This window comes from Chiloscyllium plagiosum, chromosome 24 (genome assembly GCF_004010195.1).
Source record: "Chiloscyllium plagiosum isolate BGI_BamShark_2017 chromosome 24, ASM401019v2, whole genome shotgun sequence".
Classification (NCBI taxonomy): Eukaryota; Metazoa; Chordata; class Chondrichthyes; order Orectolobiformes; family Hemiscylliidae; genus Chiloscyllium; species Chiloscyllium plagiosum.
In genome coordinates, this window is record NC_057733.1 from 50896390 (window position 1) to 50921151 (window position 24762).

Genomic DNA, 24762 nt, shown 5'->3' on the forward strand with positions numbered 1-24762 from the left:
CCATGACTTGTCCTACCTACCTATCTTCTTTTCCACCTATCCACTCCACCCCCCCCGCGACCAATCACTTTCATCCCCTACCCCACTCACCTTCACCTTTTGACTCTGCCTTCTGCCCACCCCCCACCCTCCTCTCACTTATCTCTCCAAGTTTGACAACATCTGTCCTATAGCAGAGAGACCAGAATTCCTAACCTTTGACCTGATCTTGTAGCCACCATGTTGAAATGGCAAGTCCAGTTGAGTTTCTGCGCAGTGGTAATCCCAGGATGTTAATAATTGAGCATTCAGTGGTGGTAACATGATTAAAAGTCAAGGGGTAATGGTTAAATTGTCTCTTATTGGAGATGGCCATTGCCTAGCATTTGTGTGTGCAAATATTGCTTGCCACTTGTCAACCCAAGCATTGACATTGTCCAGATCTTGTTGCATTTGAAGGTGGACCGTTCAACGTCTGAGTAGTCGCAAATATGCTGAACATTGTGCAATTATCAGACAGTGATCATTGTAAGGTCAAGTTGTTGGTGGAGAATGACTTGCAATAATCCAGAGTGAGAAAAATCATTTGGCGGAATGTTGTCTTCAATGAGGGAAGAATGGAGCTGACAGGACTGACTTGAATGAGAGGTCGTGGAGATCTAATAAAATTTTCAAAATCATGAGTGGGCTGAATAGATATGGAGAAACTATATTCACTTGTAAAAGGATCAAGAATGAAGGGCATAGGTTTGAAATGATTTGTAAGAAGCATGGGTGATATGAAAAACAAACTGTACTCACTCAGCAAGATATCAAAGTAGGGAATGTAGGGAATATGGTTCTGGAGAAGGGTCATTAGACCCGAAACGTTAGCTGATTTTTCTCCACCGATATTGCCAAACATGCTGAGTTTTTCTGACAACTTCTGTTTCTTTTTTTTTAATAGAATAAACTGCCTAGAAGTGTGGTGGAATCAAGTTCAATTGAGGTATTCAAGAGAATGTTGGTCAATTAGTTGAAAAAACAATGTCCAAAATTATGGGGAAAGAGAGGTTGGCACTAGGCAACAATGCTCATTTGAAGAGATGGTGCTGGTACGATGGGTCAAATGGCCTCCTTCTGCGCTGGAAGACTTCTGTGATTCTACAAGCAGCAAATGGGCTATCAGTCACAGTTGCTGGTATTGAAGGCTTTTTAACGCATGGGAAACAGAAGTTGCATGGCCAAATTTTTAAGCCATTAATTTTAGGGAGGACACATAGGATTAAGTATTTACTATTTTGGGACATAATCCCTATGTCAGCCTTTTTTCTTGTCACCTCTCAACAATGGTGTGATCTGTCATAAAGTATAGCTGCAAATCAGCATTGTGAGAACAATTATTTCCTTCTTATGGAATATAAAAATGTGATAACAAAATATGACAATAGTTTTAAAAATACTTTGTTGATTAATTTTAGAAGCGTGGACTTTATTTTCCATTCAACTATGTTTTTTTAAGATTTCCCCCACCCACCACTCCATGCAATTATTTTCTCCCTTTCTCTCCTTGCACTGACTCATACTGTGAAGCTGCAAGAGCACCAACCACCCTGTGTTTATTCATCCAATACTCTATCCTCGTGTGTTTGAATAATGGATATGTGCTGACAAGTTATTTCAGCATACCCATATATTAATTCATTTTTCATGTGCCAAATATGGATATCATTGGTATTGCCAGCATTTATTGTACATTCCTAGTTGTTAGGGGGTACATTGTACAAATTGGTGAGAAATTCAATCCAAAGGCCAAAGTCCAAAGGCTTAGCATCACTTTCTGGGACAACCAATGCACCAGTTCTTTGCAGCCCAGCCTATACAGTGAAGCCTGTTTAAAACAGTTCCCACAGGGGTATCCAAAGCGTGTGCTAGACGTTTGTGTAGAAGGACAATTCTTGTATCATGCAGATGTGATGTCAGAATCCTGGTTTTCGCAATGTTGATCCTGGCAATGAACCACCATGTTATTCTGCAAAGAGTAGGCATGAGGTTGTAAGTTAGGCTTTGCACAAACAAACCTCAAAATACCTGAATTGCAAGTACAGTAAGGTCATTTTTGTTGTGGTTCTGTTCGCCAAGCTGGAAGTTTTTGTTGCAAACGTTTCGTCCCATGGCTAGGCGACATCATCAGTGCTTGGGAGCCTCCTGCGAAGCGCTTCTTTGATGTTTCCTCCAGTGTTTATAGTGGTCTGTCCCTGCCGCTTCCGGTTGTCAGCTCACCAATAGGATAAATAACACACTAAGGAATCTACAAAAAAACGGACAGATAACCAGAGCTGACCTACAAAGAATGAAACCGGAAAGCAACAACACCCCCAGATTCTATGGATTACCTAAAGTACACAAACCAGACATCCCACTCAGACCCATAGTATCACCTCCAGGGACACCATCATATAAACTGGCCAAAGAACTACAACAGAAACTGAAACACCTGGTCAGCGGATCCAAACACTCTATACAATCAACACAGGAATTCTTGGACATCATCAGAAATATACACATAGACAAAGAAGAAAACATGATATGATTCGACGTGACGGCAGTGGTCAGTTCGATTGACAAAACCCTAGCCAGAGAAAAGGCTTCGCAGGAGGCTCCCAAGAACTGATGATGTCGCCTACCCAGGGGACGAAACGTTTGCAACAAAAACTTCCAGCTCGGCGAACAGAACCACAACAACGAGCACCCGAGCTACAAATCTTCTCACAAACTTTGAACAGTACTCAGTATTCCAAATGTGGCCGAACCAAAGTCTTATACAACTGTAACATGACTTGCCAACTCTTGTACTCAATACCCCAACCAATGAAGGAAAGCCTGTCATATGCCTTCTTGACCGCTCTATTGACCTCCATTGCCACCTTCAGGCAACAATGGACCTAAACACCCAGATCTCTCTGTACATCAATTGTCCCCAGGACTTTCCATTTTACTGTATAGTTCGCTCTTGAATTTCATCTTTCAAAATGGATCACCTAACATTTGTCCGGATTGAACTCCACCTGCCATTTCTCTGCCCAACTCTCCGGTCTATCTATATTCTGCTGTATTCTCTGACAGACCCCTTCACTATCTGCTAAAGGTAGATGTGAAGTAGGTGTTCCAAGCGTGATGCAGCTGGTCAAACCACTCGGCTTTAAGCAAAACAGAATTTATATGAACACTACCAGTTGAAACACCAACAAAAAGAAAGTGAAATTTAAAATAACTTAACTATTGGAAAACTTAACCCGACCTGATACGGAGACTATTACTAATTAACAGTTCCAATATGTATGAATTCGACTGGGACAACACTACTATCATAGGGCAAGCCAGACAGAGAACAGCCAGGGAATTCCTAGAGGCATGGCATTCATCCACAAACTCCATCAACAAACACATCGACCTAGACCCAATATACCAACCACTACAGCGGACAGCTGAAACTGACAACCGGAAGCGACAGGGACAGACCACTATAAACACCGGAGGAAACATCAAAGAAGCGCTTGGAGGCTCCCAAGCACTGATGATGTCGCCTAGCCAGGGGACGAAACGTTTGCAACAGAAACTTCCAGCTCGGCGAACAGAACCACAGCAACGAGCACCTGAGCTATAAATCTTCGCACAAACTTTGAAGGTCATTTTTGATAACATTTACAACTTTACAAAAGGTAAAAGTAGTCTGCTGTGTTTGTGTGTTGCTTTTGTGTTGAGATTCTGGATTTCCTGATGAGTGTTGTTTTATCTACAGGAGGGCAGAGAAGGAAATAACCTGTGCACACAAAGGCTTTAACATGTAGTGAGGTAGAAAGGGCAGTGTGTTGTGGGTCAGTTGCATGATAGGCAGATGGAGCAGATACAACAAAGAAGAAAATCTCTAATGAAAACCCTCTCCAACTTAGGACTTCCCTTTACAGCAAGCAGTCCAGCAGGCCAACCGATATAAACCAGCATCAGAGTGTAAGTCTGTCAGCATTTTCCTGCATGCTATTTCATTAAAGTCTCTGAGAACTTATCATAGACTCAAAGATGGTTACAGCACAGAATGAAACCATTTGGCACTGAGCCCATTTGGTCAACAAGAATCTGACTATACTAATTCCATTTTCCAGCTTTTTACCAACAGCTCTGAAGCCTATAATAACACAAATGAATGTCTAAATATGATAAAGTCACCATAGCCCCAGAAGACCACTCTCCCATTACAGAGAGACAACTAGTTTAGCCTGAGTGTCACCATACCTCAGGCTAGGAGAGAGGTTAAGGAGAATCCTTCATAGTAATCTCAGTCAATGGGCATTGAACCCATGCTGTTGGTGTCAGACTGCATCACAAACCAACTGTCCAACTAACTCCCCATTACTTTCTAAATACTGCTCAAATGTTAGAGTTTCTGACTCAATCGCCCATTGAGGCAGTGAGTTCCAGACTCGCACCACTCTCAATGAAAAAAAATTCAACTCTTATCTTGGCTTTGTACCTTTTACTTTGAATCTATGACTCCTGTACTAATGGAAGAAGTGCTTTCCTATCCTTCACATGCCACTCATAATCTTCCATACTTTTATCAGGTCATCTCTTATCTTTCACCGGACCAAGGAAATCAATCCTAGCCTTTCCAATCTTTCCTTATAACACAGCCTTCCAACCCATTCACCATCCTCATAAATCTCCTCTTTACCCTCTCTAGTGTAATCACATCCTTTATAATGATGTGGTGACCAGAAATCTGCACCCACCCTTTGGTAAGCAAATGAATGAACCATTCTTCCCTTCTGGCCTTCTGATTCCAACTGATCCCAATTCCATAATGGCTTCGAAGTTACATCCAACGAAAATATCAGAACTAATGTGTCAGATAAGTACCAAGACCTCTTTGGCAATGCAGTTCTAAAACCAGAAATTCAGGAAAATGTTGGTGTAAGGGAAAGAATATGGGTAGGAAACATGAGGTCTATGCCATCAGTAGTTTGTTCATTGTGCTAAATTGCTCGATAATGGAGTGCTTAGAATTGATAAGTGGCATAAGGCAAGAAAATCCCAACATTTTCAATGTTCTCAGTATACAAATTTTATTATGTGAACGACTATATCCTTCTTCGGCTTCCGGAAAAGTAGACTTCCATATCCTACTACCCCGCTCTGCTCTGCCCTCTCCTATTGTAAAATAGGGACAGATTCCACCAATTGACTTCACTGGTCACAGTTCCCACTCACTTCTACAAATGAGCTGCCAGAGGAAGTGGTGGAGGCTAGTACAATTGCAACATTTAAAAGGCATCTGGATTGGTATATGAATAGGAAGGGTTTAGAAGGATATGATCTGAGTGCTGGCAGGTGGGACTAGGTTGGGTCAGCATCGACAAGTTGGACAGAAGGGTCTGTTTCCGTGCTGTACATCTCTATGACCATGGCGATTACTATAATATGCATTAGGAGCAGAGAAGTAGGCCACTCTGTCCTTGAGCCACCTGCACCATTTAACAGATACATCTCACTGTTGCGTTTTGAATTCCATATTCCTACGTACCTCCAATAACCTTCAATTCCCTTGCCCAATAAGAATTTATCTACCTCCACCTTTAAAAATATTCAATTATCCTGCCTCCAGAGGCTGAGTTCCTGTCACACAACTCTCAGAAATAAAATTGTAATTTCTATCTTAAAAGGTGACCCCTAAATTTTGAACAGCGCCTCTAGTTTTAGACTCACCTTCTTAAGAGGAAACATCCAGCTTGACAAAACTGTTTAAGATCTTACATACCTCAATTAAGTCACCATAGTCTCATTAGAGAGAGAGAGAGCGAGATTGGTGGTGAGTTTAATCTGAGGGCTATCACACCTCAGGCAAGCGAAAAAGTTGAGAAAACAGCACCTTCATGGTAATTGCAGCCTATGCAGGAATTGAACCCATGCTGTGAATGTCACCTTGCATGCAAAGCAACCATCCAGCCCACTGCACTAATATCTATGCAGCCTTTCCTTGCAGGGAAACCTGCTCATTCCAAATACTAAACTGGTAAATCTCCTTTGAACTATCACCACCACCAAAATATTTATATCCTTCCTTTAATCACAAGACAAAAACTACACAGTTTGAGATATGGTCTCATTAAGGCCAATATAACTGAGGATAATATCCTTACTTTCATATGCAATTACTCTTGTAAAGAAACATTTTCATTAACCTTTATAATTACTTGTTGTACTTGCATTCTAAATTTTTATGAGTCATGCAGTAGATCCCCTAAATCCCTCAGAATTCTGCAATTGTTTATCATTATTGCATCATCTACAAATTAAGTACCATGTCTTAATTTCCTTCATTTAATTATTGATATAAATAAAAAGCCAAGACTCCAGCAGAGTTCCATAAACAAAAAAAAGTTCAGTTTTCTCCCAGCCAGCCAAACTTCTAACCATGCTAACATGTATCTCCTGCCACATGCACTCTTATTTTGTACAAGAACCTTTTTTTTGGGGGGGGGGGGTGCCCCTTGTCAAATACCTTATGGAAATCCAAGATCAGTATGCCTACAGATTCCCCTTTTTCTAGTGCGTAACAACTTCAAAGGAATTGGTTAAACATGATTTCCCTTTCAAAAAAACACAATGACCCTTCCCTATTAACTTTAGATTTTCCTAAGTTACGGACCAGGCCAGACCCCTCAAAACATTTCAAGAAGGTAGCCCAGACCCTAACTTTGCTATTTGATTTAAGTAATTGTACATTGGATATTCCAGGAGAGAATTAGCTGGTCAGACTACTTAGTTTTAAAACAAAACAATTTATTTATAAGATTACTGAATGAAACACAGAACAGAAAACAGAATACCGAATGACTCATCCAATCTGACATCCGACAGATTATCCCGACTATCCAACCTACTTGCAACAATCCCAATAAACACCCCTTGACACAAAAGGTAAAAATAAAACAAGGGCTTACAGGCTTGAAGTTAGTAGGAGATAGAGTCCAGCCTGAGTTTGCCCCAGCAGCCTTTCTTCACACACAGTGCCGCTGAACTGGCCACTGCCCTCTCATTAGACAAGTTTTAAACTTGAAAGCCTTCTGCCTGAGGTAGTATTCATTAGTTGTAAACAAATGAACCCTAAAAACTATCCAAACTCTCAAGACTTTTCAGAGTCTAGGCTGTTTACAACCTCGCTGGGAAAAAAACAAGGACAGCATCACCTTGCCAGAATGAGCAGCCTCGTCACACCAGCTGATTAACAATGGGTAGACATGAAACAAACTGTGTGTATAATCAGGTGTTTTTCCAAATGGCATGAACGAGTGGGGTTCCCCAGGGATCAATGCTAGAACCCTAGCTATTCACAATATATATCAATAATTTGAGGGAACAAAATATAACCTCTCCAAATTTCTAGATGACACAATTCTGGAAGAGGATGCAGAGACTCTTCAGTGCAATTTGGCAAAGGAGAGTGAGCGAGCAATTGCATGGTAGATGCAATATAACGTGGATTAATATGAGGTTATCCACTTTGGGAGCAAGAACAGGAAGGCAGATTATTATCTGAATGGCAATAAATTGAGAGAAAAATGTGCAACAAGACCTGGGTGTCCTCATACACCAGTTGCTGAAGATTAGCATGTAGGTGCAGCAGGCAGTAAAGGAAAATGGTATGTTAACCTTCATAGTGAGAGCGTTTGAGTACAGGAGCATGCATGTCTTGCTACAATTACACAATATAGTGTTCAATTTCAGTCTTCTTAGCTGAGGAAGGATGTTCTTTTTGTAGAGGAAGTGCAGCAAAGGTTTATCAGATTGATTCCTGGGATAGCAAGACTGATGTATGAGAGGTTGAATTGGTTAGGATTTTATTTCCTGGAGTTCAGAAGAATGAAGGGGAAATCACATAGAAACTTTTAAAATTCAAACAGGACTAAACAGGGTAGATGCAGGAAGGATATTCTCAATGGTGGAGGTGGTCCAGAACCAAGGGTCACAGTTTAAGTATAAACTAGTTAGGACTGAAATGAAGCGAAATTGCTTTGCCCAGAGTGGCAAGCCTGTGGAATTTGTGACCACAGCAAGCAATAAAAGCCAAAATGTTGTATGATTTCAAGGACTTGAACATAGCAGTTGGAGCTAAAAACAAAAATTGGGGAATAGCAGGAACAGGCTATTGAATTGGATTATCAGCTATGATCATAATGAATAGCAGAGCAAACTCAAAAGGCTGAACGACCTACTTCTGCTTCTATTTTTCACATTCTAACACCTTCCCTATGACTGGTCAAGCTAACTGGTATACAATTTCATGACCTGATTCCCCTTCCTCCTTGAATAAAAGAGTTATATTTGCTACTTTAGAGTTTCATTACATCTTTCCAGAATTTAATGAATTTTAGAGACGTGACATCAATACAACCACTAACCTACTAGCCACTACTTTTAGGACCCCAAGGTGAAGTTCATCGGGCCACGGGGATTTGTCAGCCCGCAGTTCCATCAGTTTGTTCTGTACCATTTCCCTAGTACTTATAATTTCACCAAGTTATTCTCTCTCCTCTACCTGTGATTTGCAGCTAATACTGGAATATTTTTAAATTCACTATAGCAAAGACAAAAGGAAAATATTTGTTTAACGTATGTACCATTTACCTTTCATTTACTATTGACTCCCCATTCTCTCTGGAGGACCAACACTCGCTTTACTTACTCTTTTCCTTTTTAACATTGGTAGAAAATTTTATTTGTTTTTACACTTCTAGCTAACTTTCTCTCATGCTGTAACATTTTTCTCCAGATTAACCTCTTAGTCACTCTTTGCAGTTCCATACATTCCTATCAATCATCTGATCTGCCACTCATTGTGCAATTGTGCTTTTTCCTCAAGTTTTGATATCTGGTTGGCATGGACGAGTTGAACCGAAAGGTCTGTTTCCATGCTGTGCATCTCTATGACTCTATGATGCTTTCCTTTACTTCAGTTAATGCTCGATGGTGCATCTATTTAAAAGGTAGGAACGTTCTTGAGTATTTGAAAACATCCCCTTAAATGTCTGCCACTGTCTCCTTATTGATCTGTATTTCAGTGCACGTCCACTAGCTTAGCTTTCAGACCCTATTTATGTTTAAAGTATCATCTTTGACCCACTCTTCTCCATTTCAAACTGAATATAAAATTCAATTATATTGTGGTTGCTGCTTCATGTCATATTACACAATACCAAATCTAGTCATCCTTGAGGGTCCAGTGTCCCTAATAACAGTTTCTTTCACTGCATCAGGCTCTCCTGGGTGATGTGCAGCCTGATACTTAAAATATCTCCATCAGTACATAGAATTATACTTCAGAGAAGGTAGCTATTTTGGATCTGTATGCACACAATTCAGAAAACAGCTACAACAACCTGGTCCTTGTCATGCAACTCAAATATCTTTTTAATGCTGCGCAACAGATGATTGACATGAAAGATCAAAGATAACATTTGTGTTGAGCAAAAGTAAGTGAAGATATTGCTGCAGAACACTGAATTCAGGGCATTTGTGGTCACTTCCTGTAAACCACAAGGAGTTCAAAACGATGGCACATTCTTGCTTCACTGACTGATTTGCCCATGTATATGAAACCACAGTTTGCTTTTCACACTGTTTCAATTTTTAAAAAAAATCTTGAGATGCTAGCTGTCAAAATGATCGTGAGTGTTGGATTGTTTCAAGAACCCAACTATGTATTCTGGGGAAGAGTATTTGTTGTTCTTGCTTGGCTTAATGTGAGTTCAGTTCTACACCAATTGACATCGAACTACACTCTGAAGTGGCCTAACTCTGTTTCAAATATATCAAACCTGTGATTTTAAGTCTGCCACCTTCCCAGCACCACCAACAGTGTAATAAGTGTTGGCTTTACTAATAATGTCCACATTCTGAGAATGAATTTTTGGACAAAATAAACTTTCAAAAGAATGAGTGATTTAACTTTAGTATGGCAATAGTTCATTCATCTTAAATAGAACGCAGCAGGTTCAGGATTCAATCTGTGGTGGTGAGGTGTGACTAGTGTGGACGAAAGACAATGTTTGCAAGAATGAGGCAAGGAATCCTGTGAAGGGTTTTCAGTATTGATAATTTTTGTTTGCAAAGGCCAAGTTCTCATCATTATTTGCAGGTCCCTCTTGATCTCTCCAGAATGGGCACTGTAGTTGAGAAAGGACATGGTCATGACTGAGATATTCCCTCTTCATAGACAGGATTTCAATTTCAGATTAAGACTTCTCAATGAAGCTATGGAACGGAGACTGGTAACCTCAGTTCAAGGTGGCCTAAAGCATAAAAGTCTGCAATAGAGAAGGTGGCTCCTCAGCATATTGTCTGTATGTTGAAACATTACTAGAGCAATCCTAAACTTTTTACAAGGTATCAGTACTGTTTTGTTGGAGAGTGACAATCATAGTAAGTTAATATTTTACTTAGCATTTCTGTAAACAGTGATGAGCTGATTAAGTAGCTCATTGAAAATTAGCATGCTCTATTTTACATAAGTGTAAATATTATGCTGCTGTCCTATCTTTTACACCCTAAGTATTTATTGAGGCACATGTTATAAACATGCATTGCTAAATCTAACAACCCCACATTTACTTGGCTCCTATACAGAACAGCACAACTTAATGCCCACTAGCTGAATACAATTAAGCATTCAATTGATACTGATCTCAGTGAACATCTGAAATTGTCATGACAGTGGTAAAACATTATCAATTTTCAACTTCCATTACCTAATTTTAATACCCAAGACCTTCATGGACTAAATTATTTTCAAAAGGAAGAAGCACAAACCTAAAATAGCTGCAGCAATTATCTTGCATTGATTGAAGCAAGATCAAGAAACCAACGTGAGGTAAACATTTTAATTTATAGCACGAGTGTGGCACTGGCTAGCTAGCATTTATTACCCCGCAGAAGGTAACAGTGATCTGCTTTCTTAATTAACTGTAGTCTTAATGTCTGCAATGGTTGAAGACACTGAGTCAAGTGTCATGAAACATACCTCCCTTCTTTTTAGTTTACAATTTTGTGATAATTTGTACATATTGGATATTAAAGAATGCCTGCAAATATCCAGCTTGGAAAGACAATGGATCCAGACTCAAAAATACATAAGTTAGTCACATTTCAGTAGTTGCTTTACAGAACACCAGAGAGGAAAAATGGATTGGCAACAGCAAGATGCTATTCTCCAAGTTTCATTAGCATCTTGAAAGACAGAACCAATGATAAAAGACAGGTAAATATCCATTCACCAATAACAACAATTCTACAAATGTTGCTAATGTCAACAATAAAAGACACCAAATAAGCAATATAGTCATCCTCAACTAAAACAACTCAAAGACTCTACTGGATGGCGCATTTTATCATTTTTTGAGGTAACTAGATAATAAAATGCCTTCTCTTTCAAGATGTAGGAAAGTAGGAACATGAGTTGGCCATTCAGCTCCTTTAGCCTGTTCCTCTATTTAATGAGATCATGGTTGCGTCTTGCAACTGGCTTATGAATTCTAGTCTACTGGCCACATTTTAATTGGTGCTATAATACAATAAGTTAAAAATCACATAACACCAGGTTATAGTCCAACAGGTTTAATTGGAAGCACTAGCTTTCGGAGCGCTGCTCCTTAATCAGGTGGTTGTCCACAACCACCTGAAGGAGCAGCGCTCTGAAAGCTAGTGCTTCCAATTAAACCTGTTGGACTATAACCTGGTGTTGTATGATTTTTAACTTTGTGCACCCCAGTCCAACACTGGCATCTCCAAATCATATAATACACTAAGAATTAAAAATGTTTGTTGCAGTCAACCATGGTGAGGATGTTAAGATAATTCACTTCTCTTCACGTGGTCATATAAAATCCATTGCACCTTGGTGTGATGGGAGCCTTCAAGAAGTAGCTGAAGTGGGAAGGACATATCTGGACAGGGAAAATTACTCAATTGTCTCCATTGTGGTCAGGAGCAGTGGTAGCCAGATATGGTTCTTCATATGTTATAGTTGGCACATATCTTCATGACTGGTTTTTGATGACTTGAGTGGGTCAGGGATAGTTTATCCCCCTTTATTGATTTCATTTTAAAAGAATTAAATAGATGAAAAGTGTGGGATCGTGGTAGTCCAACTTTGTCGTAGCTGCTTATTTTCTTACCCAGTCAACGTTGCATTTACTGGGTTATTCTGGTGCCTGCCTCACGTTGGAAAGATTAGACTCGCCTAACTAAGTTGCGGTTTCCTAAAACCTTACTGCCATTCGCGATCGTTGCTAATGTGGTTACTAAGTAGGCCACTTTACATCTGATAAAAACGCCGTTTTCGCTCAGACTTTCCAGCGAGGCAGGAAATGATAACAGCCAGCCTTCTTCTGCTTTATATACACAGAGAGGTAAGTGCAGCAGATTCAAACTGGGCTCTTCACATTCAGGACGGTTTAAGGTGCTGGATTCTCGGGGGCTCTCTTGTGGACAGGAGATCATTCAGAGGCAAGATGCCGGTCAGATTCAGTGACATGAGTAACCTGGCCTCCCCGAAGACGGTGAGCCGGCTGCTGGAGATGCTCTTCACCTGCACGGCCTTCAGCCTGGCGAGGGCAGCGGGGCTCCCCGGCTGGAGCGGGGCCTTCGCCACTTTCGCCATGTTCACCTGGTGCTTCTCCTTCGTCGCCACCCTGCTCGTCTTCCTGGCCGAGTTCACACAGTTCCACAGCCTCCTCACCCTCTCGTGGAAGAATCTGCCCGTCACAGTGGCCGCCTTCTCTGCCCTCATGAACATGGCCGCCTCGGTCACCTACCCGCTGATGGTGCTGAGTGTGGCCGTGGCCCAGGAGAACTGGAGCGAACTCTCTTATCAGATCGCCGCCGCCCTCGCCTCCTGTCTGGCTTTCCTGGCCTACTCGGTCGAGCTCCTCGTCCTCCTTCTCTTCCTCAACAAGGACAGTGAGGGCAGAACGGCTTACATGGCGACCGGTCCCGGTCTGCTCAAGGTTCTCGAGGTTTCTCTGGCCTGCGTCGTGTGCGTTACCCTGACAACCGTGAGCAGTCCGGAGTTCGCGGGCTTCCGTTGGGCCGTTGGTGCGCTCTGCGCCTGCGCCCTGCTCTCGCTGGCGGTCATCCTCATAATGGTGGGCGAGTGTCGGGCCCGCTGCCCGTTCCCCTTCACCCAGCTCCTGCTGGTCTTCAGCGTCCTGGCCTTCCTCCTGCAGGGGGCCGTGCTGGCGGTCTGGACCCTCCAGCTCCGTCGCGAAGCCAGAGTGCTGGACAAGTGCTCACAGATGAACTGCCGCTGGAATCAGATGCTGCTGTCCGCCGCTCTCATCGCCCTGAACCTCACAGCCTACCTGACCGACCTGATTTACTCCATCCAACTGAGCTGCTGCAGGAGCTGACATTCTGCCAGACTGTGTCATGGGCTGAGGGTAAGCTGCTTTCCCTTTAACTTCTCTGAAACAGGGTCAGTGGACTCGAAACGTTAACTCTGCTTTTCTCTCCACAGATGCTGCCAGACCTGCTGGGTTTCTTCAGAAATTTCTGTTTTTGTGTACTCCTTTTTTTTTCCTCTTTATTTTCGTTATCTCTTCATTGTGGAGCATTCATTACATCCAATCTTGGGGTCCAAAGTGTGGAGCTGGAAAAAGCACAGCAGGTCAGGCAGCATCTGAGAAGCAGGAGATTTGAAATGTCGACTCTCTTGCTCCTCAGGTGCGGCTTGACTTGATGTGCTTTTTCTAGCTCCACACTTTATTGACAGACTTTACAGCATCTGCAGTCCTCAGTATCTCCAAGTTATATAGAATCTTCCCTTCCTTACCCATTCACAATAATTAAATGCCTTTATGGCCAGATGAATGAGAGAAGGGCATGGATAAGGTGAATAGCCAAGGTCTTTGTGAGGGGAGGGGAGTGCAGAACTAGAGGGCATAGTTTTAAGGTGAGAGGGAAAGATTTAAAATGGATCTGAGGGGTAGTTTTTTTCATGCATAGGGTGGTGCGTGTATTGAACGAGCTGCCAGAGCAAATGGTAGAGGCAGGTACAATTACAACATTTAAAAGGCATCTGGATGGGTATATGAATAGGAAGGGTTCAGAGGGGGATGTCTGGTTGGTATGGATGGGTTGGACCAAGTTTCTTTGCTGTAGGACTCTATGACAGCCACAGTTTTAAAAAAATAATCACAAATGAACACTGCTGTGGAAATACACCAATCTTAAAAGTTAACTTCATCTCCATCTCCATGAATGCTGCCACACCTGTTGAGTTTCTTCAGCATTCACCAGAACATAATTATTAAGAGCAGGAGTAGGCCGGTTGACCCCTTGATTCTCCTCCACCATTCATTACAATCGTGATTGATCCCCCCTCTCTTCACTCCACTTTCCTGCCCAGACCCCATAACCCTTCAACTCCTTTCTGATAAAACATCTATCTCCTCCTTAAATGTACTCAATGTCCTGGCACCCCCACACGCAGGGGTTGTAAATTTCACAGATTCACAACCCTTTGAGAGAAGTAATTTCTCCTCCTCTGTTTTAAATCTTAAAACTATAACCCTTCATTCTGGATTGACCCACAAGAGAAAACATTCTCTCTGTACATCATTTTATTTATTACCTGCACATCATTTTATAAAACAGGCTACGCCTAGGTTACAAATACATTTTGTTCTTCAGTTGATTATTATGCAAGTTAAAATCAATATGGTACAATGTAAAATAGTTGTTAATAAGTATGAGAAAATAATTGCATGTTGCATCTTTAAAATTAATGCTAATATACCTTATATAAGACCTCATTCTAAAGTAGGAGTGTTTGTAAATTGGACATTTATGAATCCGATCATCTGTACATGTACCTTTTAAATTGTATACATTGTCAATTATTATACAGCAATTCTGACAGAATAGCTAAGTTAGGGCAAAGTGGAAGTTATCGATAAGTTACTGGTCAAATGAAATGATTGCTACATGGTGTACCCACTGTCCAGATAGGTAAGTTGAAAGAGATTATAGAAACAATGTCGGAACCTTTGAAACATTTCAGCTGAAGGTGAGAACTTTAAATTATTGGTTGACATAACACAGAATGATGCTTTTTGACCGGATGCTTAGCAGAGTTATTACATTAAGCTCATTTTCCACCCTCCTTTTATCACAGCCTGAAATTATTTTTCTCATTTGTATTTATAAAATTCTCCTCAGAATTGTTCCTATTTCCAACATCATTTTATGCAATTCATTCCTGAATATAATTTCGTTTAAAAATAAGCTTCCTTCTGTTGATCTGATTTGTTTGCCTGTTACAATAATTCTATATTATTTGGCTGTCAAGGCTTCTGCTACGAAAGAGTTTCTCCTCGTTTAGTGTATCAAAAACATTCACAATTTTGAACAACTCAACCAAATGTCATAGGATTCCTATAGTGAGGAAACAGGCCATTTGGCCCAACAAGTCCACATTAACCCTGCCAAGAGTCATCCAGACCCATTTCCCTACCCTAAATTTATCCCTGACTAATACACACAACCTACATTTCCCTGAACATTATGGGCAATTTAGCATGGTAAATTCACCTAACCTGCACATTAGATTAGGTTACTTAGTGTGGAAACCGGCCCTTCGGCCCAACAAGTCCACACTGACCCGCCGAAGCGAAACCCACCCAATCCCCTACATTTACCCCTTACCTAACACTACAGGCAATTTAGCATGGCCAATTCACCTGACCTGCACATCTTTGGACTGTGGGAGGAAACCGGAGCACCCGGAGGAAACCCACGCAGACACGGGGAGAATGTGCAAACTCCACACTGTCAGTCACCTGAATTGAACCCGGGTCTCTGGCGCTGTGAGGCAGCAGTGCTAACCACTGTGCCACCATGCTGCCCACAAAAGAGTAACCCACCTAGACCCATTTCCTTCTGACTAACACTATGGGAAATTTAGCATGGCCAATTCACCTGACCTGCACATCTTTGGACTGTGGGAGGAAACCGGAGCACCCAGAGGAAACCCACACAGACACGAAAACGTACAAACTCCACACAGTCACCCAAGGTTGGAATTGAACCTGGGACCCTGATGCTGGGAGGCAGCAGTGCTAGCCACAGTGCCACCCTTAATTGATTTTCATCTTTGGATTGTGGGAGGAAACCTGTGCAGACACCGGGAGAATGTGCAAACTCCACACAGACAGTCACCCAAGGAGGAAATCGAACCAAGGTCCCTAGTGCTGTGAGGCAATAGTGCTAACCACTGAGCTACTGTACTGCCCTCCCTCTTAAACCTGTCTGTTCTAAAGGGAACAATTATAGATTGTAGTATGTTCACTTAACAGAGTCTTTCATCCATGATATTTTTCTGGTAAATCTCAACTGCACCTTCTCTCTAATGTCCTTTTTCCAGTGTGAAACAAAATACTCAAATTGAGGCCAAACCAAAGTTTTATATAAGTTTAGTATAACTTCTTTACTTGTATGCTCTTTGCCTCTTTTGATAAAACCAATGTTTTCATAACTTTCTCAAAAATTTATATATGTACACTTTAGGGTCTCTCTGTTCCAACATTTCCTTTATAAATGAACAGGCAGATTTTGGAAGTATGCTCCGTATGCCTTTTAATATATGTCAAAAAGTGTAGTCCCAATACCCAACCCACGAGGAACACAAATGAACATATAATTGTGCCTGAAAACCAATCATTCAGCACTTTACTCCATTTTATGTCCCTTAACCAATTTCATATCTGCTTTACCGCTGTTTCTTTAAACCCATTTTTGCCCCCATGATAAACTAATGGAGAAAGTGAAGTCACATGGTGTGCAGGGTGTTCTAGCTAGGTGGATAAAGAACTGGTTGAGCAACAGGAGACAGAGTATTGGTTGAAGGGAGTTTCTCGAAATGAAGAAAGGTGACCAGTGGTGTTCCACAGGGATCAGTGCTAGGGCCACTGTTGTTTGTGATATAAATAAATGATCTGGAAGAGGGCACTGTTGGTATGATCAGCAAATTTGCTGATGACACGAAGATTGGTGGAGTAGCAAAAAGCATAAGGGACTGTCAAAGAATACAGGAGACTATAGATAGGCTGGAGAGTTAGGCGGAGAGTGGCAGATGGAGTTCACTCCAGGCAAATGTGAGGTGATGCATTTTGGCAAGTCTAATTCTAGAGCGAATTATACAGTGAACGGAAGAGCCTTGGGAAAAGTTGATGAGCAGAGAGATCTGGGAGTGCAGATCCATTGAAGGTTGCTGCACAGGTGGATGGAGTGGTCAAGAATGCTTGCCTTCATCGGTCAGGTGGATGGAGTGGTCAAGAATGCTTGCCTTCATCGGTTTGGGTATTGAGTATAAGAGCTGGCAGGTCATGTTAAAATTGTACACGACATTGGTTCGGCCGCATTTAGAATACTGTGTACAGTTCACATTCCCTGAATAATTTGGTCGCCATATTACAAAAGGATGTGGACGCTTTGGAGAGGGTGCAGTGAAGGTTTACAAGGATGTTGCCTGGTATGGAAGATGCTACCTATGAAGAGAGGTTGAGTAGACTAGCTTTGTTTTCATTAGAAAATAGGAGATTAAGGGGGGACCTGGTTGAGGTCTACCAAATTATGAAGGGTATAGACAGGGTAGATAGAGATAAGCTTCTTCCCAGGATGAAGGATTCAGTATGAGAGGTCTCGCCTTCAAGGTGAGAGGTGAAAAGTTTAAGGGGGATACAAGTGGCAAGTACTCTACACAGAGGGTGGTGGGTGTCTGGAACGCATTGCCAGCAGAGGTAGTAGAGGCAGGCACAGTAGATTCATTTAAGATGCATCTGGAGAGATGCATGAGTAGGTGGAGAGCAGGGGGATATAGGTGCTTAGGAATTGGCAAGTTTAGATTTGGATCGGCTCAGTCTTGGAGGGCTGTAAATTTTCTTTGTTAAGTTTATTATGCGTTGGTCAGTTAGCTCAGCTGGTTAGAGCATGGTGCTAATAATGCCAAGGTCATGGGTTCATCCGCCACACTGACCAAGTATAAGGCTGAGGTCTGCAGTGCTGCGTCAGGGTTGGCGATTGCTTTTGGGCGGCACGGTGGCACAGTAGTTAGCACTGCTGCCTCACAGCGCCAAAGACGCGGGTTCAAATCCTGCCTCGGGCAACTGTCTGTGTGGAGTTTGCACATTCTCCCCATGTCTACGTGGGTTTCCTTCGGGTGCTCCGGTTTCCTCCCACCGTCTAAAGATGTGCAGGTCAGGTGAATTGGCCATGGTAAATTGCCCGTAGTGTTAGGTGAAGGGGTAAATGTAGGGGTTGCTCTTTGGAGGGTCGGTGTGGCCTTGTTGGGCCAAAGGGCCTGTTTCCACACTGTAAGTAATCTAATCTGTAAGTAATCTAATCTAATTATGTGATGTGTTGTCAAATGTGTTTTTGAGAATCTACATGCATAATGGCAGGGTCGTGAATATGTAGAATTCACTAACACGGTACAGTGAATGCTGGCCTCTGAATAAATTTTGAGTACATTGATTTTTTAAATAGTAATGGGTTGTGGAGAACAGGCGGGAAGGCGGATTTGAGGCCAAGATGAGATCAGCCACAATCATATTGAGTTGCAGAGCCGGCTTGAGGGGCTGATTTACGTACTCCTCTTATTTCTGATATTTTTAACAGTAAACTTATTACTGTCAGCCACTTTATTTAAAATTCATTCAGGGAATGTGAACTTCATTGACTAGCCCAGCATTTATTGCCCATCTCTAATTGCCTGTAAGAACATGTAGTAAGCTGTTTACTTGAACCACTGTAGTCCATTTGGTGTAAGTTCGCTGTTATAGAGGGAATTCCAGCATTTTGACCCAATGATTAGGTTAGGGTTGTGGGCCAGATCAGTCAATTACGATTTTCCATTACTGCATCTATGCTGACTTTTTAAAATTAGTCTATATTTTTTCAAATACCAGTTAATTTTGTCCTGGATAGCTGTCTCTATATGTTTCTCCACCATTGATGTTAGGCTAACTGGCCTGTAGTTACCAAGTTGAATCCTTGTTTAAACAGGTCTGTAATATTTTCAATCTTCAGATCCTTTGCATCACTCCCATCTGGGAGAATGATTGGAAGAATGTGGGCAGAGTCTGCACAATTTCCGTCTTTACTTACATATCCAATCTAGACCAGGTAATTTTTCTATTTTGTGTCCTTTTATAGATTATAATGAAAGTTTTTGTTCATATCCTGATATCACCAGCAGCTCCTCCTAAAAATGCTACACGAATGCTCTGTTCTGGTAAAGACAGACGCAAGGTACTCATTTAGTACATTCGCCATGACCTGTGCCTCTGCAGAGCTATGTTTTTGTCTCCCGTCAGCCCATTCTTCCTTTGACTGCTCTTTTACTTACCTGTATATTTATAAAACATCTTTTTGGGTTCCCTTTTATCGCTAATTGTTTCTCATACTTCATGCTTGCACAGGGTGGTAAAAGTGTAGCACTGTCTCCTGCATATGTCAGTTAATACTAAATAATTGGTTAGTTTTTAAGTTTGTTAGCTGAACAGCTATGGGACAAAGGTAGGTAATGTAGACTTAGTTCTGAAATCATCTCGTTAAACTAGAATAGGATGAAGCCATCTAGCCCATTTGGTCTGTTTAATATGTTCCTGAGCAGTATCTAAATGCTTGGAATCTTTACCTTGTGCGTTTGGAATCATCTGTCTTTGTGCAACCTGTATATTAAATTTCAGTAATATTACCTCCCAAAATTTCCATCAATAGAATGGATCCAAAGTATATCTCCCACCCCCAACCATCAATTTGATTATCCCATCCCTCTCACAAGCAGAAATATACCATTTACTGAGCAATGCTTTGGGGACCAGAGCCCAGCTAACTCACTTGAAATCTCCATATCCTCATTGAGCATTACATAGTCAATTGTAACCTCTCTGTACTTATCCTTGTTTTTGATAATCTTTTCTCCCCCTCAACTAATCTCCCTTCCTTAATTTCTTCCAAATTGCCTTCTTCTTTTCTATTCACCCTCTTCTCCCTCACTGTTTCCTTGCTGTGCTCCCATCAACATACTTGCAAGGTTCCTGAGTTTCACAATTTGCTGTGAGTTGCTGTCAAAATTGAACATTAGAAACTAGTGAGAATGTTGGATAGTCTCCATAGGAAGGTGTATGGAAATCAAGTGCAGCCATGATCACATTGGAATGTTGTGAGAAGAAAGGCAAGTCTGGTATCTTGGATAAAGGCTAGGACAATGAGTAATTCACAGGGATCATTAGCAGTTGAGACAGCTACTGTATATGACTTTAGTGTGAAAATGTGCTCTCAAAAACTGTTGCTCAAATACTTAGTGTATTAAGTAATATGAAACCATTCAAAGGGATGCTGCAAATTATCTTCCTTCACTTACATCTACTTCCCCTTAGTCCAACTAAATTTTTACCCCATTGTCTAACTATGACTGACCTAAATATTACTCTTAGCTGTGGTTCTCTGACACAGAATGTCAGCTGATGTATTTGCTCATGGACTTTCCTGATGTCCCAGGGTGTGGTTAGAGAGCCATGTAAAAAGGTCAGGGAAGGTGGGATAGTGAGAGCAGGGTGGTCCTGTCTGATGTGTCTCTTCATGTATTTCAGATGCTTCCTTGGATGACATTATCTGCTTGTCAAATGATTCACTGTATGATCCTGGAATGTAGGTGCTCATCGTGCTCCCAGTTCCCATAAATATGGAATCTTTGAACCAGTTTCCATCATTGTCTTCCACTGAATCTTGGGTTTCAGACGAGACTGTGGTTTCTCAAGTGATGAGTTAGCAATCAGTTGAAGACTGAATGAGTTGCTTATGTGTGACCCTCAAAGGTCAAACTGCACACTGTCTGACAAGGATGTTTATTTGTTGAAAATGTGTTGCTGGAAAAAGCGCAGCAGGTCAGGCAGCATCCAGGGAACAGGAGAATCGACGTTTCGGGCATAAGCCCTTCTTCAGATTCCTGAAGAAGGGCTTATGCCCGAAACGTCGATTCTCCTGTTCCCTGGATGCTGCCTGACCTGCGCTTTTCCAGCAACACATTTTCAGCTCTGATCTCCAGCATCTGCAGACCTCACTTTCTCCTCAAGGATGTTTATTTAGTGAGTGGCACAGAAAACCTTGAACTCTATTTGGTTTAAACTGTATCAGTTTATGTGTTTAATATATTTTGTATTTTATAAATAAGGCAATTCTGTTGTGTTGAGCCCAAGAATATTTGTGAAAACAATTTTGTAAAATTTTTCTTTGATTAAATTGTAAAATATAAACTTCTTAAAACACATGTTTGGCTTGGACCATGTTTTTCTTAATGTTGTAAATTTTTCTATTTATCACCCACTGTTTATAGGGAATGTATTATATTTTGAGTGGGCCAGATTTTTATTAATACTAGCATTCATTGTAATTTCATTGCTTGTAAATCTAACTGGTTCACACAGGATGGGTGGAGTAGCCTCCTGCATCTGTAGCAGTTCTGAGATTCTGTAGCTGTCTAAGCACTCTGCTGCTGCCTGCTGCCCAATGATGAATCAGGATTTTGTAACTTACCCCTTCAAAAGTGTCAACTGGAGAGCACACTAATTTGCAATGCCATTGTGACCAAAGTACTAAAAGTACAGATGTGCAGTCAAAGTAATGGCAATATCTCTTGTACATTCAAGTCTAAGGACAGTAAAAGAGGTGGAGGAGTTGCATTACTCATTAGGAAGAATATCACAGCCATATTGAGGGAGTTAACCTTGGAGGGTTCATCAGTGAGGTTATATAGGAAGGGTGGAATCACTTTGGGGTTGCACTCTAGCCCTCCCAACAGCCAGTGGGGAAAAAGAGGCACAAATATGTGGACAGATTATGGAAAAGTGTGAAAACAACAGGGTTGTTGTGGTGTGTGATTTTTAACTTCCCATATATTGACTGGGACTCGCTTAGCATTAAGGGCTTGGATTGGGGAGTCATTTGTTTGGTGTGTCCAAGAGGGTTTCTTGAAGCAATATGTAAATAGTCCAACTGGGCAAGACCATATTAGACATGCTATTGGGGAATAGGCCTGGCCAGGTGATCAAAGTTTCAATGAAGGAGCATTTCAGGAACAGTGACCATAATTCTGTACATTTTTAAGTTACTTGTGGATAAGGAGAAGAGTAGACCTTGAGCGAAAGTACTAAAATGGGGAAAGGCTAACTAGGACAATGTCAGTCAGCATGTAGATTGGGCCAGCTGTTTTGAGGGTAACTCTACATCAGCCATGTGGAAATCTTTTTAACGGCCAGTTAATTAGAGTTCAGTACCAGCATGTTACTGTGAAATTGAAGGAGAAGGATGGCAAGATTTGGGGACCTTGGATAACAATAAATTGAGCTTATTCAGAAATGAAAAGGAGACCTATGTAAGGTTTAGGAAACCTGAAGACAGACAAAGATATCAAGCTATAAAAAGAAACAAGGAAAGAACTTAGAGTTAGGAGGGCTAAATGGGCCTTGAAATGACTTTGACAAACAAAATTTAAGAAAAGTCCCCAGGCTTATATATGTATATAAGGAGCAAAAAGTAAATAGGGAAAGGGTAGGGCAACTCGAGACAACGGAGGAAATCTATGCTTGGAGCTGGACTTTTGTGAATACCAATACGAAGTATTCATTAAGGAGAAGGATATTGTGGTGGTGAATCTAGAGAGGGGTATGTTGATCTTTTAGGACATGTCGATTATAAAAATGGTGTTTTGAAAAGCATTAATGTAGACACATCTTCAGGATGTGATGGGATCTATCCCAAAATACTGAGGCAGGTGATGAAGGAAATTTCTGGGGCCTGGCATGCAATCTTTACAACTTCTTTAATTGCAGGCAAAATCCTAGAGGACAGGAGAATAGCCAACGTTGTTCCCCTGTTTAAGAGCAGTAAGAATAATCTGGGAAATTGCAAGACGGCGAGCATTATGTAATTGGTAAGGAAGTTATTGGATAAGATATTTAGGGACAGGATTATTCACATTTAGAAAAATATGGACTTACTGGTGAGAGGCAGCATGGTTTTTGAGTTAGTTTGAGGAAAAGATAAAGATTACTGTTAAGGGTAGAGCTATGGATGTTATCTATGTGGACTTTAGCAAGGCCTTTGACAAGATCCTTCATGGCAGACTGATCCAGAAGATGAAGTCACGCAGGATCTGTGGTGAGCTGCTAAGATGGATACAGAACTAACTTGGTCATAGAAGACCGAGAAGTGAAAGGATGTTTTTATGACTGGAGACCTGAGGCTAATGGTATTCAAAAGGGATCAGTGTAGGGACTACTGATTAGTAACTTTGCAGACGGCACAACGGTTGGCAGAGCTGTGGTTGTAAGGAGGATTGCCAGAAGAATACAACAGGTTATAGATAGGCTGGAGACCAGAGTGAAGAAATGGCAAATGGGCTTTACTCCAGACAAATGTAAGGCGCTACACTTTGGAAAGGTCTAATGCAAGACCAAAGTACAGAGGAAGTGGCAAAAACTCTAGAAGCATTAATGTACAGAGGGGCCTAGGCATACAAGTCCCTGAAACAGGCAACACAGGTGGATAAGGTTGTCAAGAATGTGTATGGCATGCTTGCATAGAGTATAAAAATCGGTAAGCCATGTTACAGCTGTATAGAACATTAGTTAGTCCACATTTGGAATATTATGTACAGTTCTGTATGCCACACTAATAGAAGGATGTGGAGATATTGGAGAGGAGGTTTACTAGCATGTTGCCTGGTTTGGAGGGCATTGGGTATGAGAAGTGATTGGACAAAATTGGGGTTTGTTCTCACTTGAATGTTGGAGGCTGAGGGATGACCGATTAGAGGTTGACAAAATTATGAGGCACTGGTAGTTAGTCTTTTTTTCCCAGGATAGAAATGTCAGTCACTAAAGAACATAGATTTAGGGATAAAGGGGAAAAGTTTAAAGGAGATATGAGAGACTAGTTTTAAACACAGAGAGTGGCGAGTGCCTTGAATGCGTTGCTCGGGGAGGCGGTAGAAGCAGATAGAATAGCAATGTTGAAGAGGTATCTTGACAGTATGTGAATAGGTAAGGAATAGAGAAATACGGACTGGTGAGGCAGAAGGTTTTTAGTTTAGAAAGAAGTCATGTGTCAGTGCAGGCTTGTGGGCTGAAGGCTTGTTCCTGTGCTGTCCTGTTCTTTTGTCCTTTGTTCTAAGAGAGTCTGGTAATATTCTCTGAACAATAGCGTAGTGTTTATGTGACTGAATTAGTCATCAAGAGAACCCGAGTCAAAATCTTATCAAGCTTGTTTGAGAATTTGGATTCAATTTTCAAAAATATTGATCTAGAAGTAATAAGTAGCCACGTGTGGAGTTTGTCATGCCTTAACAGATTTGAAGATAAATGTGGGAAATTACAGCAAAAATGGGAAACAATTGAATCTCCACATCACAAAAATCTCCAATTTGCCCCTTGAGTGTCAATAGCAAGGTCAGCATCTCACTGATAAATGGTGACCACTTTACTTTATTTCCATGCTTTTGCATTTCAATTTTACCCCAACTTATTTCATTCATATGTAACTTACAATTCTCCCTTCCTCTCAGAAACTAGACTGGGGCAGTTCCCTATTTACAGTGTGAGCTGAGAAGACTGCATTGTTTTATTTTACTTCATTGTTGATTCTGGCCCCAACTGTGCAAATGACTGTTTTACATCAAAGGACTAAGGA

The 24762-nt window shown here is 41.3% G+C and overlaps 1 protein-coding gene across 1 annotated transcript; it reads left to right on the forward strand.

Moving 5' to 3' along the window:
• Positions 1 to 12524: 12524 nt before the first annotated feature.
• Positions 12525 to 20994, forward strand: LOC122562356 (myeloid-associated differentiation marker homolog). Its single transcript, XM_043715233.1, has 3 exons — positions 12525 to 13451; positions 19099 to 19194; positions 20667 to 20994. The coding sequence occupies exon 1, from the start codon at positions 12525 to 12527 to the stop codon at positions 13419 to 13421; it is 897 nt and encodes a 298-aa protein (XP_043571168.1). The 3' UTR covers positions 13422 to 13451; positions 19099 to 19194; positions 20667 to 20994.
• Positions 20995 to 24762: the final 3768 nt, after the last annotated feature.